Source organism: Pinus tabuliformis, chromosome 2_1, assembly GCF_031772625.1.
Source record: "Pinus tabuliformis cultivar Carrire ecotype Pingquan chromosome 2_1, CPIR1, whole genome shotgun sequence".
Lineage (NCBI taxonomy): Eukaryota > Viridiplantae > Streptophyta > Pinopsida > Pinales > Pinaceae > Pinus > Pinus tabuliformis.
Genome location: NC_142299.1, coordinates 464,906,834 through 464,922,249, shown reverse-complemented (window position 1 = coordinate 464,922,249; position 15,416 = coordinate 464,906,834). Strand labels below are relative to the sequence as shown.

At 38.6% G+C, this 15,416-nt stretch overlaps 1 protein-coding gene across 4 annotated transcripts in view; it reads right to left on the bottom strand.

The window, feature by feature from the left end:
* Positions 1-1,259: 1,259 nt before the first annotated feature.
* LOC149200936 (uncharacterized) overlaps positions 1,260-15,416 on the bottom strand; it is a 124,604-nt gene continuing 110,447 nt past the window's right edge. For 3 of the 4 annotated variants that reach the window (XM_089399647.1, XM_089399649.1, XM_089399650.1), the window contains one exon: positions 1,741-1,809. In XM_089399647.1, the coding sequence (XP_089255773.1) occupies positions 1,756-1,809 (54 nt within the window). In that variant the 3' untranslated portion in view covers positions 1,741-1,755. Of the gene's footprint in view, positions 1,522-1,740; positions 1,810-15,416 lie in introns of those variants that run through there. The other variant, XM_089399648.1, reaches the window with a different exon arrangement.

Here is a 15,416-nt window from a genome sequence, read left to right as displayed (position 1 = left end):
GAAATTCTATGTTGGGTAGGTCAGTGTTGGCACCCAGATTGTACTATAATATTGCTTAATAAGAAAACCCTTAGATAGCTGCACCAGTTTTCCCACATTGGGTTTTTCCGGGGACATTGGTCCAAAAATAATGGTGTCATATGGTGTGATTGTTTCTGTTTCTTTTAGTTGTTGATCTGTAATATGTTGAGCATGCACTAGTGTTTATTTTCAGTATTTACATTGTAAATAACTTGTTAAGTAATGGAACAAGTAGGTAGGAATAAATCAGATAAAGTGCATGGAGGGTTTCTAACTAAGTACACTTAGAAACTTCAACATGGTATCAGAGGATGATTGCAGATCATAGGAGGACTGAGGACATCAGCCGAGCAGAGAATAGCAGCAAAAAAACAGTTGTCCCGAGGCGACAGAAGTTGTTTCTAGCAGAGCAACAACAAGGGGAGGGTGACGCAGTGCCTACGTCATCAAGGGTGAGCTGGGAAGAGGCAGCGTAGAGGCTAAGGAAGGCAAAGGGAGCCTCATGCAGAGCCACGTAGAAGCTGGGATTTATTGTTAACCCCATAAATTTCAAATTTGTCCCAAGTGTAAAGATTTTGTATCCCATCTCATGTTCTTCCTTGGGCAGCTCCAACTGTAGAATGGCACGCATCCCTTTTGAAAAGGGTCTAATGTTTGCTACTGCTAGGTTATTAAGAGCCTTTCTGAAGGTCTCAGCCATGTTTAGCTTAATGAGGACAAGTACAATTGTGATAATGAGGCCACTACTTTCTGAGTTGGTTGAATTTCTCAGACAAACAGTTTCATGGCAAACTGTTATAGGTGTTTTTTTTCACAGTTTTAACTTCAGTAAATTAATATAGTGAACCATGTGCATAAAAAATAAGTCTCCAAGGGGTTCAAATGATGTATTTAATGCTTCAATAAGTGACCAGTGACCACAGATCTCAAAACAATTCTATGTCTCTTATATAAAACCCAGAAAATTACACATTACTGATATTTGGAAATGATACCCATAGAACAATCCTTTCTCATTTAAAATTTAAATACACAGGGAATAGATAGGAGAGATGGAACTTGGTATTAGATAGCAGCTCAATTGTGTCCTCAAAATGTAAACAGATACACCAGTAAGAGAAACCCTCTTCAGTAGAGACAATATATATATATAACAATGTCTCCAAATATACACTTCAGGCACGTCTAGTGAATAAAATGAAGGAACAACGCTTGCTTCTTAATTATGTATCAGTCAAATAATAGGTAACTTGTGACCTTTCTACTCCATAAACCTTCAATACAAATGATACAAGTCTGTTCCATTCAGCAAGATTAATTACGATTTTCTTCAAGCCTAGAATGACCTCCCACAAGTCATAGAGGCTGGTCTAGCTGATATCCATGCACAAGAGCAATAGAAATGGTCTTCATGTCCAGCAAGCAACAACACGGCCTTTTATGAGTGAGGATAGGCTCCAGCAGTGAGCTTACTCAATCACTCAATAAATATGCAGTCACCTGAAAAAAAGAGCGTGCAAGGTATTAATGAGCAGAGAGTGAATATTCCAGCACCCACGTCCAGCACTTTTCCTTTGTGCACAGGTCATACAGTCACACATCGCTTAATTAAGTAATGCTCACCATATTAAATATAATCAACTCCATCAAACTTTTTGTTTAAAGCGATGAAGATGACCAACTCTAAACCCCCTGCAGAATATGGCTTGGTCCAGTGCTAAACAGATTGAGCCTCTATCTCCCGAATGGCACACAACAAATGACGTTGCAAACAATTTGGTTTGTGCACTTCAACCCAAAGAAAAACATGTTGTCAGGAAACTTGGTCGGCAGCCACTTTTTTTCAGACAAAAAAAAGACTTTCATTCCATTATGAGAGAGAAAGTTACATTTTCATAGGATTATATCAGATCATATTCATCGGATCATGTAAATCAGCTCGATTGTCCACATGACAGATCCACCACAAAAGAAGTGCAAAAAAGCAGAAAAACAGGGGAGTTTGCAGGGATCCCCACCCAAAAAGATATCGGCAAAAAAAAACCAAAACACTGCAGCAGAGATGAGAGTTAATACTCAAACGATCCCATACCACAACCCCTACCAGCAGAGAACTTTTCAAAGAACATAAAGCCTGGGCAGAGGGAGAGACCAACTTTTGAGAGTGCATCAGCCTCCATGTTCTGCTCCCAAAATACATGTTGAAAGGAGACAGCTGAGAAAGTGGGGAGAATGTTCCGTATCAACTAGATCCAATTGCAAAGAACAGGGACCTCAAGAGAGCAGCGACCTTGAATCCAGTTGATCAAGACAAGGGAGTCACCAAAAATAAGAAAGTTATCAATGCCCAGCCAAGAAGAGCACTGGAGAGCCCCCCACAACGCAATCAGCTCGGCTCTGCAGTTGTCCCCCCTACCACCATGCCAGGAGAAATGATAATGGACAGCAGGGTCCAAATGAAGCGAGACTCTGCATCCACAATTCCCTTCAGAGGAGGCACCATCAAAGGAACAAATAGGGAAAATGCTAGACAAATCGACATATGAGACAGTCCAAAGAGAGTGCTTTGGAGTCCAAGGACCAATTTCCTTGAAATAAGTCGCAATGTCCAGAGCAACAGTCATAGTCACAGGCAGATTGCCTTCGAAAACCAAAGCATTCTTGGCGCACCAAATCCCCCAAAGGACATAGAGGGGAAGGGTTCTATGGGCTTTAGCTCTGGAATTCCATAATCTGAAACAACTGTGTATGGAGGACGCATCATTGATCTGAGGGACACCCAAAATTGTGGCCACCCCTGCCCAAATCTCAACAGCAAAGGGGCAGCGAATAAAAAGGTGGAGGCAGTCCTCAGAATCCTGTCTACATAGGCAGCACCAGCCAGGACCAAAGAAGCCTCTTCTATGTAGATTGTCCCAAGTTAGAATGCGGTTGTGAATGGCCAACCACAAGAAACACTTGATCTTCAAGGGGCTTCCCACTTCCAAAGCATAGAGGTAATGTCAGAGAAGGACATCGCTTGGGATGTGGAGGTAATGTGATCATAAGCTTCCTTGACCGAAATCCAGTCATTCCTAATGTGTCTACCCCACACAAGCACATCAAACCTCTGTGAGATGTTAATGCCCGCCATGCAAAGCATGTTGCGATACCTTTCCCATTCGGCCACCATTTCCTCTGATAGTCTGATCTGCCAGGCATGTGGCCAAGAATGAATTAAGAAGAATTTATCACCTTGCTAATAGAATTAAGAGGATTTTATCACCTCACATTTCTTTGGAGCAGTTCGGTTTCTTGTCAAACAGGCAATCCAAGATGCCATTGCAATTGCACAAGAGTGCATACATTCGATCAAGATGAGGAAACTAAAAGCATGTCTCATGAAGTTTGACCTCCGAAGGGCATTTGACTGCGTGGACTGGGAATTCCTCACACTGATTCTATATAAGATTGGCTTCAAGCATAGACACGTTCAATGGATTTTGGCCTGCATAACATCTGCGTCTATGGCAGTCCTCATCAATGGAGAGCCTTCCCAATTCTTCAAAACACACCGAGGCCTCAGACAAGGTTGTGCATTATCGCCTCTTCTTTTTATATTCGTTATGGAAGCTCTTAGTAGAGGAATCAAGGCTAAAGCTGAAGCAGGGGCTATCGTGGGTTGCAATCTCGCTAGAGGCTGCAGCATTTCCCACCTAATGTTTGTGGACAACGTGTTGTGTGTTGGAGAGGCCAAGCTCTCTGTGTGGGAAGATTTCCACAAGACTTTTAGGGATTTCAGCAAAGCTTCTGGCCTTATTATCAACCAAGAAAAAACAGAGTTGATAACCGACTCAGAGGATTCCTCGGTGATGATTGAAATCGCTGACATGTTTGGGGTCAAAATCAGATCCATGTTTGGGGGATTCAAATATCTTGGATGTAGATTAAAGCCTAACAAATACTCCATTTTGGACTGGGATTGGCTTATTTCCAAATTTAACAAAAAGTTGTCCAGTTGGGATAAGAGATGGCTTTCCTTGGGCGGAAGAGTGATAATGATAAAGGTTGTTTTGATAAGCATTTTGGTTTACTGGATGCACCTCTTCCACATACCACAAGCTATTATTAACAAAATAGACTCCATCACCGCCAAGTTCCTTTGGTCTGGAGTTGGTGTTGTGCAGAAGTTTCATCTTACGGGACTGAAGAACATTGCCAGATCTGTATAGAAAGGCGGATGGGGTATCATTGAATCCCGTAGTTTTAATTTGGCCCTCCTGGTTGCAAGCATTTGGAGGCTATTCTTCGTGAAGGGCCATGGCAAAAGATCATGTTTGGGAAATATATCAAGCAGGCAAGCATGGAGGAGTGGATTGCAGCAGGGGTTCCTTCGGCTGGTAGTCCTTCAAAAATCTGGAGCAGTCTCAAGCTCGCAATCCCTTGGCTTTGCAACAATCTATGCTGGAGGGTGGGTAATGGGCTGAGAATAAAAGTGGGCCTGGATGCCATCAAAGGCCTCAATGGCAACCACCTCCTCCCTATTTCAATCATCAATGACTGAAGCAGAAAACTTTTTGAAAACAGAAATATGTGTGTAAAATATCTTATTAAAAATGAATAGACAGATGATGTCTGATTACAATGGGGCTCCTGGCTTAAATACCGCCATGGACACCCTTTGGGAAAGGGCATGATCTTATGATCGTGCCCTTTCATCTAACTAAACCTAAAATTAAACAATAACCTAAAATAAACTAATTTTTTACATAACATTGCCTTCCTCTCGAAAGAATGCTTTGTCCTCAAAGCATAAGTAACGACGGATGTTGTTGAAGAATGATTCATTCTCCCAGAAAGCGTCTTCTTCGGGTAAGTCCTTCCACTTGATCAGATATTCTAAGATGATCAAGGTCGCACATTTTAAAAGGTCTTGGATTAATCTCTCAAGTTTCGTTTTTTGGTGATGTGGATATCGGTATGGCTTGATGTTAACAGGGTCTGGTCTTGCCTTGACTTCTATTGTATGCTCAATTTCCCTATTAGGCGGCATCTTCATAGGTAGGTCTTGAAATACTTTTTCATGCTTCCGAATCAGATCTTGTATCTCTGGTGATTCTTCTCTGGTCATATTTGCAGATAACATTTCTAATTGATGACATTGTACTGCATAAGTAGGTGCTCTTTTTCGACTCAGCTTCATCATCTGAGATGATGATACATCATGATTTTCTGGTGCTTGGAATCCATGTAGTTTGTACTTCTGACCTCCCCATTTGAATTTTATAAATTGTAATTGATGGTTGGCGGCATAAGTACCTAAAGTTCGTAGCCATTGGATGCCTAAGACTACATCTACTCCTCCTAATGGTACCGTGAAGAACGGAGACTCTAATTTAAAGTCTTGAATCTGCAAATTGACTTTATGGCATTTCCCTACCTTTTCAATCTTCTTACCGTTAGCTATCATCACTTTCATGTTTGGTAAGGGAAATGAAAATATATTGAGTCTCTTTGCCACAGTTGTATCTAAGAAATTGTGTGTGCTTCCAGAGTCGATGAGAACCACTGCGTTGTTCTTCTTTATGTGTCCTTTTAACTTTAAGGTCTGAGGTTGTGATATACCTGTCATGGCTGATAATGACACTTGCGGAATACTTCCGTCATCTAATTCTGGTGAGAATTCTGCGGCGTCTTCTGTGTCTTCTATGTCATAATCTTCACTGTTCGAATCATTGATTGCTTCACAATTATATAGGTTCTTTGGTTCTTTTCCTTTAACACATCTATGTTTGGGGTCCCACTTCTCACCACAGCATTTACATTTACCTTCTTTTATCCTTTGCATTTCCACATTAGATTTTTCATCTTCACGACGATGTGGTGGAACATATCTTATATTATTTGAGTCCACATACTGGGGTATCCTTCGTCTTGCATAAGCTTTTTTCGCTGTTGACCAAAATATTGGTTCGGATTTCTTTTCGGCTGTTTTTGCTTTTCGTCTTGCTTCTTCTATAGATGTAATATCATGCATCTCAAGTTCTGCTTGTAAATGGGTTTTGAGTCCCGAGATGTATGACTGAATTAAACGAGATTCTGATAACCCAGGTACTCGTGTTACTAAGGTCTCCCATTCTTGAGTGTATTCATTGACACTTCCTTTTTGTCGTAGTTTGATGAGTTTTGAAAAGAACTCTTCTTCCTTTACACCTTGGAATCTTTTGAAGAATGCATCTTTAAATCTCCTCCAGCTAATGACGTGTGTTGTCTTTTTCCACCACATATACCAGTTATATGCTTCTCCCTCCATTTTCATGGATGCATGTCTAAGCTTTTCGTCATCGTCAGTGATGTCATATATCTCAAAGTATTCTTCTGCTTTATTTATCCATGCAACATTGTTTTTTTCGTTTCCATCGAATTTAGGCATCTCGACTTTTGCCCTTCGCTGGTATGTTGCCACTGGTTGAGCGAAAAAGGGGTGTTGATTGGTAAATTTATCCCAGAGTTGCTTGTTTGTAAAGATTGTGTTACTTGCTTCTTGGTGGGGTGTCGCTGATTTTTTTGGGGATTCAACCTTGTCATGAGAGTTTGTGGACTTAGTTGAATCCGACGAGACGTGTTCTTGATTCTCTTCACCTTCTTTCAGTAGTTGTTCGGGCGTACAATTCGACCTTTTACACAGAACTTTTAGCATTGCTAAGACCTCCTTGAAGTTTACTTCTGTTTGGACATGTTGACTTTCCATTTTTATCTCTATTCGATTTGTCGTATCTTCAAGATTTTTGATTTTGTCCGCTTGCTCTCCCAGCTTGCTCTCGACTTCATTTAATCTTTTACTGACCTCGTCGTGGTTGTTATTTATCCTTTGCTCTACATCCAACAACCTTTTTTGGAAATCCGCCATTGTCATTGTCGACATTGAGCGGGTTTGCGGAGGCGTGTATTTATTTGCCAGCTAAAATATTTTTCCTTCCCTTTTTTTTTATTTTTAAATAATTAAATTAAATTAATTTAATAATTTAATTTAATTAATTATATATATATATATATATATATATATATATATATATATATATATATATATATTTTTAAATTAAATTAAATTAATTTAATAATTTAATTTAATTAATATTTTTTTTAAATTAAATTAAATTAATTTAATAATTTAATTTAATTAATATTTTTTTTAATTATAAATTATAATAATTATAATTTATAATTATTAATTATTATATATATATATATATATATAATTTAAAGTTATAAATTATATAACTTTTAATTAAATTATATATATATATAATATATAATTAAAATATAATATATAATATATATATAACCAAATCACGTTATAATTATAATATATATATATATAGTATATAATATATAACTATATAATATAGTTTATTATAACTATATATATAACGAAAAGGTAATATTGAACTTTACTGCTATTTAATGTAATGAAACGCTGCTTAATTGAAACCACAGGCACGTTCCGTGACTTTTCAAACCCCTTCTTCGAGCGGACAGGAATAATAACCGCAGAAAAGGAAATGGGAACCTCAGTGCTTATATAGTTATATACCCAACGTAATCCAATCGTGACGTTAAATGATGTGTCCCTCAGACGGTTGAATAATACACCACGTCAAAGAACATTGCAGTAGTGTTGACCGAGGCAAGATATTGATCGAAGATAATTGGCACTGTGCGGAAGTGTGTTAACAACGATGGTGTGGATTGTCGGAAGGGAACAACAGACTAAGAGTCCGGGTACACAACAATTGGGTGCAAAAGACGTTGGTCGGGACAGGGATGGAACGAGACAGGGTGTGTTGACAGTGGTGGAGCGATGGATTACAATGGAAATGGATTACGCAGCAACGGATTGGGTGCAGACACGTCGGCGGGGATAGGGATGGACGAGACCTAGAGGTGTGTTGACAATGGCAAAGCGATGGATTACAGACAAGTGAAAATGCAACAGACTGCACAGTGGAAAACACAATGCGATGAGACAATGGGATGCACAGTGGGAGTAACTATGTGCGGAAAAGTAGTGAGGCTTTTCAGAGGCCCCAGGTGCTCTGATACCAATGAAGCATAAAACTTTTTGAAAACAGAAATATGTGTGTAAAATATCTTATTAAAAATGAATAGACAGATGATTTCTGATTACAATGGGGCTCCTGGCTTAAATACCGCCATGGACACCCTTTGGGAAAGGGCATGATCTTATGATCGTGCCCTTTCATCTAACTAAACCTAAAATTAAACAATAACCTAAAATAAACTAATTTTTTACATAACAATGACCTTAACTCACAGGGGCTAGATACTCTTTCTAGCTTGTGGGAGTGGTCCAGGCAGCGTGTGGCGATCGGCGACCACTTATGGATTAATATCGTGATTTATCTTGCAATTTGGCCTCCGCTAAAATTATAACCGATCCACGTGATTTTGCATCCCACCACACACAAGATTAAAAATGTGGCCCTTACAATTACCAAATCAATATTCTTCCTTTGTGATATGTTCCTGGCATTGACTCGGCCCTTGCAAACGTGCAGTAGTGCAGCCCACAATCCACCAACGTGTTCGTTGACTATTTTCGACCACTTTAATCACAAATTTGGGCAAATAAATCAATCAACCTCCGCAGCTTCACACAGTGCATGCACGTCACAATCTTATGAACAAATCGATGATTAATCCCCCACTCTGATCACTCACCACAATGTCGCCCTTGAACCATGAACAAAAACTCAGTGAATGCGGCCCTGGGTTGTGCATCAGTCTTCTCTTATATTCAACCACTACACCAATCTCACCTCAATCTTGATATCACGTGTGCCTGGGTGGGTTTAATATTTGTGGCTCTTACAGATCATGTTGCCACAGAATAAAATGTCACCCTATAACATGACTATGGGCTCGACCACTTATGGAGAATGGATCGTTGACTAGATTGTTGCTCAAGCTAAGTTTGGAAGCAGCATTCTCGGCTTTCAGTAGTTAAACATTTGGTCTCTATGCTTTCGCTGACATATTTTTGAACTCCCTTCTATTATTTCTCTCGGCCTTATAAAATAATGAAGCCTTATTATAAAAATTCAGCTGACCAATCAATACTGATATTTTCACGTCTCTTAAAAAGAATACTTCATGCAACTATGACATTAATCGACCGCTCAAGAAGATATAATGGCCCCTCTGCTTGTAAAAATTTTGGTCACAACGAATCAACAATTTCCACTTTTGAGATAAGTGATTTCAGCTTGCACTTTGCTGACGGAATCAAATAGAATTTAGCACCAGAATATTCAATCCATTTTAGAAAGAATGACATTGACAACCATTCATAATATTAATTCGGACTTCAACATTACAAGGGTTTGAACATTTGGCTTATACACAGTACCTCAGTTCGCAAAATAAATTGGTCCTACATGACGAATTTGGCTACCACGAACTTATGGATCCAGTACTGCTAAAATTACCTTTTGAAACCTTCAAGATGGCAAGAAAACCAGCTATGATACCACTATAATGTTGCAATTATAAATCTAGCAGAAAATTGCTTCAAAAAATTTAGTTGTCGGCTCCAAAAACAATTTGCACAAATCAAACAACAAAATTCACAACAAAAACAAGAAATAAGATCCGCAACTGAAGAATAGATAAGATAAAACATGTAGAAAAATCTCAACCTTATTTTATTAATATGGAAAATGAAATAGCATGCTAATACAGAATATTGAACATGGATGAGGTGATGCCCTCAAAAGGTCAACAATAATGTTGCAACAGGCCTCCAAAAATAGTTCAACTGTTGAATACAACCTATGAATTCACCAAGAGGAGATAAGGGTCCTCACCCACTCTCACTAAATCACTTGAGGGTTTTCATCTTGGGGCTACAGCTGAAGCTAGGAACCCCTGGTTCTCCAAACCTCTCCACAAAGAAAATACTCAACTCCAAGATGTCCCAAACGATCTCCTCCCCCTTTTAGAGGCTCAATAGATATATTCCCAAGCTTCTAGAAGTGTCTTATTTTGATTATTTTAAAATTATTCTAGAAGTTCCCCTTTGACTCCATCTAAGTGGCTTTTTAATTTTATTTTATTTCTCTTAAGTCATCTCTGGCCTTTTTCCTTCAACTAATTATTTTCCCCTCCTTTTATTTAATTAAGTGACTAATTAAAGTCACTTTTAATCTGGGAAAATGGTAAATCGCTCATCGTGTTTCATCTAGCCACTGGAAGTCTCTTCTCATCATCTCATAATGTAGATCCTCTCATTCTGGTTCCAACGAGCTATTACACTAAGGTATTCCATCAAATATTCCTCCCGGAATGCCACCTCAAGCATAATTAATTAAGTCGGGCTCAGTAATAACTTCATTTTATGAAAGTTGTCGGAATGCAATGAAACAAAAGGCAATTTGTGTGGATGATGGAATATGCCAAGTGAATGCCATTGATCCTATAAAAGCTCCTCAAAACCCCTTTGGGACCCCCGATGATGTAATCCTACTCTGGGGGCCTGGCCATCACATACCCTGGAAACCCATCCTGGCTATACTATAGAGAAAAATAAAAATTAGGGCATTACAATGTGAAGAATAGGAGAAAAAAATTTCTCTGATAGGATAACCCACTTTGGTGGGTATCAGGCCCCATCAAACATGTCTTCATATCGCAAACTACTCATTGATGCCATCTCACAAATCGACCTTGGTAACTTGGCCACAAAACCCCAACTACAAAATCAAAAATAATTTTGTTGTCATCAAAAGAAGAAATTCGTTGTTGCAAACCCTAGTGATCTCAGAACTCTCCTTCTTAGCATTGTCTATGTTGAAAATTGGCAACTCAATGTTGAATTTCCTTAAATAAAATCTCATTTCTGACAATTCTAGAGTGACTTTCTAAAAATAGAAAATTGTGTCTAGCATCTCAAGTATGACTTTCCAAAAATAGTAAATCACCTTGCATCTAATTGTAATCAAGTATAGTTGAAGGAAAATCACTTAACTTATCATTAATCAATCCTAATAGTTCAATCTTTACATAATCATCAATATTATTAATATTATTATTATCCTTTATGATACAATGATATTATTATTACAAGGAATTACAAGTCACATTTCCTTCATTACCTCAACCACTTCGCACCTCTCTCCTTGATGACTCACATGTCACTACGTAAGTCTCTCTCTCTCTCTCTTAATGATACATTACACTCTTTCTTACGCACTCATTAAAGACATGGCATATTCCTCTTACACTCATTAAAGGCATGTCATAAAAGATTCCTCTTACACTCTCTTTAATGCATATGTTACACTCTCCTTAACTAAGGCATGCATACCTCTCTTAATGGCATAAGTTACTAAGGCATGCATACCTCTCCTTAATGGCATAAATTACTAAGGTGTGCGTTACTCTCCTTAATGGCATGAGTTAAACTACCCTAAATGGCATATGTTACTCTTCCTCAAGGCATGTGTATTGCTCCTCCTTGATGACAAGAATTCGTTGCTCTTACATATGTGTCTCATGTCTTCTCACCTAACAACTACTACTTCTACATTGTGAAAGAAGAATTCAAACTTGAGAGAGAGAGTTGGAGAGACTTGAAGAAAATTGTGAGAGAGAGAGACTTGGAGAGTAAGAGCAGAGGTTGGTGAGCCAAGGTTGATTCAGTGCTTCAATGTTTCAGTTTTGATTCAATTGAAGAGAAGGTTGATTCAATGCTTGCATCTACTGTTGCTACCAGTGATCTCCATGCTACAGCTTGTTCACATTTGGGTGAACTTACTCAGTCTCTTGATCTCTCATTGTACTTTGTATCTCTATTGAACAATTGATATCTAATAGAAGAAGATTCTGGTTGGGCTTTCCCCTTGTGGGTTTTGCCTTGGTTATTGGGCCTAAATTCTCTATGTCTCATTCTGTTCTTGGTTGTCTTCTATTGTGAATTTGGTTTATGTTCTATCTACAATTGTTTAACTAATATTGCAGCAGAAAAAAGTTTTTGAAATAAGTAATTGGTTTAGCATAGAACATCATAATTTCAACATTCTAGAGCTCTAACACCATGTTAAACTTTCTAATACCAACCCATATTTATTTTCTCGCAACAATTGTTTATTCCCAACAATTTATTTTATTAACCAAATAAATTTTGAATTGTTGAAAAATAAAATCACTAGTATTTTAACTTCCATAAATTTATATGTAGTGGAAATAAAATCAGAGAGAGATCAATCACACATTACAACAGATAAACACCCACAACAATTATCCTTCATTAATTAATATCAGGAAAATCGGGGTTTCAACCCTCCAAGTAATTACAAGGAAATATGCATTGACTAGAACAAGTCATTCGGCACCATTGGAAGAATTTGGCCCTAGACGTTTCAGCCCACTAAAAATCAACCTCTGAAGAAATTTGGCAAGATAATTTGACACGCCTCTTCACCAACAACTCGACCCTGCAGCTTCCCCTCGCACAGCCTCTATGCCTCAGGAAATTCAACCCTGGCAAATGACCTATTTCTCGCTCAACAATTCAGCCTTGTAATCTCTAGCAATTTGGCCTCCTGGAAATGCTCTCAAATCCACCTGCACTCTTCCTCTTCTCTGCTTCAATCTAATTGAGACTTTTGCTCTAGAGGAAAATCGTTTTCTCTCTCGTTTATGTTTTCACCTCTCCCTTAGGTTTACTTTATAATTTTTCTTCATCAAGACCAAATCCCTTACCCTAAGCTCCCTTCTAGAAAATTTAGGAGATCAATGGTTGAGATAATTTCTAAGTCAATTAAATAATTAATTTATTTATCATTAGAAATTGACTTAATAGTCCACAATAATTAATAGACTTTAAGTTAGACTTGGGAAAGAAGACATAAATCACTTACTCCGCCATGCAAGCACTTAAGGAGGCAATAAATCATCTTCTACATGCTAAGAGACCAAGCCTCCAAAGACCTTCTAAAGCTACCATAAGCTTCAACATGAAGTGCATTCATATGGTATATATTCTTTTGGGCTGTTGGGTAAAATTGGATTATAGGGAAGTGAAATATGACTGCTGTAATTTAATGTTTCAGATTAGCCCTGAAGCTGAAAGTTCACAAGTACTATTTAATGTACCCTTCTAATTAATTGCCCTAAGGAGAATGAAGTAGCTTATCCAACCTTGTAGGCTATAGTCAATGATAAAGGGGAAACCCATTATCCAATGTTTTGGGGCAACATTGGGTAAATTTGGAGTAATTGGGGCAAAGCTTGTGAAAGCAGCCAAAATTGGGGCCATGTGGATGGAAACCTATAACCCCTCACATTAAAATAAGGAGAAGATACCCCATAACAAATCATTAAATAAGAGAGGAGAAATAATTTTCTCATCATTGATTGGTTGGATATCTCTGCCTTTGTGCTCAGGCTCTAAGGGTTTTATGACCCCTATATCCTTTGATTGGTTTCAGTGGTAATGATCCCACACTAGTCAGTCCTTTCCTTTCTCGCATTGGTTGACACAATTGTGTTGAGACATATTCATCTGGATTTTCTGGCATTCAAGGAGAGATGTCGTGGATTGTTTGTTTGAGAAATATTTTGCGGTAAAAGGACAACAAAACATTTGAGTAGCAATGAATCAATTCAAGAATTTGATTAAGACAACAACCCTATCTACAGTTTTTTGTGTGGAAAACCTAGAGGTATTACCGTGGTTGAGCAAGGTCTGGCCTTGGCAAAGCAACCATGAGGCTTATGGCTGATCTCCTGAACAAGATTACCTAGACAATGAATTGTATTTGGAACAAAGTCTTGGTAACAGCCTCTTCTGAGGCTCTGATTGAGGCAGCAGCCTCCTTGCACAGGTTTATGTGGTGGTCCATGGCAATCAGGGTTTTCTCAATGGCAGCTAACCATAGTAGCAGCAAGGAGCTATTCTCTTTCCCCAGCTCACAAATCACACCAAGACGTGGCTCCTATGCCCAGCTACGAAAGAGTTCCCTTGTTACAAGTCGTATCTATGGAAGAGTCCAGGAGAGTCCTGTGTGGGTTGTGTACTACTGTTGGGGAACAAAGGAAGAACTAGGGCAGCGAGAGTTCCAGTTTGGTAGCAACAGCAAGATTTCGGAGCAATTGAAGCACAATCGAAGGCAACAGTAAGTAAGCAAGTTTGATAGAGTAACCGAAGTAATAGAGGTCCTGGTTAAGCAGTCATAAGTTACAAACAGACTTCTAAGTTGACTATTGGGACAGATTGGCTGATCAGGGTTTTGGTTTTTGTTGCAATCTTATATAAAATTTCCAATGTTTATACTGAAATGATTGCCATTGTACAACCAGACTTACTAGTGTAATAGCCCTAGAGGCAAGTTGTTAAATGGGAATTAATGTGAGCTATTGAAGTTTGGTGAAGACCTACTGCTTGACTGTATGATTGAGATTCTCTTTATTTGTTTGGAATTGAAAGTAAGCCTATGAGAATTAGTCAATTTATTTTGTGATTTTATAACCCTAAGGGAAAAAACTCCCTAGGGACATTACAGATTACATCCACGAAACCTCATGTATACGAGGTGAGATTTCTAAATTGAATTAATTGCCTCAAATCCTCAAATTTCCTCAAGGAAGAGGCCTCAATGGATTTTATCAAAGGTCAACCAATCTCTGAAGGGAAGAATGTCAACATAGTCGTTGTGGATAGACTCACAAAGTATGCCCATTTATGCTCATTGTGTGCCCATTTATACTCATTGTCTCATCCTTTTAAAGCAAGTATAACCCCTAAGGGTTTTAGCATTGCAGTATTGACATGAATTCATATGGTATATATTCTTTTGGGCTGCCAAGTGAAATTGGGTTGAAGAACACATTTAAGAAAAATAGGATAATGGTTTTTTTGGGTCGAAGTTTTGAAGACAGATATGGAAGATCTGATCTCTAGAGAGAAATAAATAATGTAGAGAAGCTCTAGATATATCAAAAAAATATGGCGATCACTCATTGTTTGGATCTAACAACTAGGATGGAGCTGCAGCGACAATTTGAAAAGGGTTAGGGTTTCTGCAGCCTAATTGCTCCACACCTTCATCCTACCTGTTGTCATGTGGTACTTCTGGTCACCTTCACCGTGGCGGTTCCTGTAACTCGACTTGGCTCACCATAATGGCCTCATAACCCCATCTTTCGCCCTGTTTTACTGCATACCTACCTATTACCCGACCTTGCATTACGGCGACGGTTGGGCAAAGAACTCCTCGGAACAGTCATGGAGCTAGACATAGTGGATTACTCGGAGGACCGTTGGAGGACGTTAACATCTGGACAACTCCTCGCTTCGCTGTGGAAGACCTTCTCCCCTTCTATTGCGATCTAAC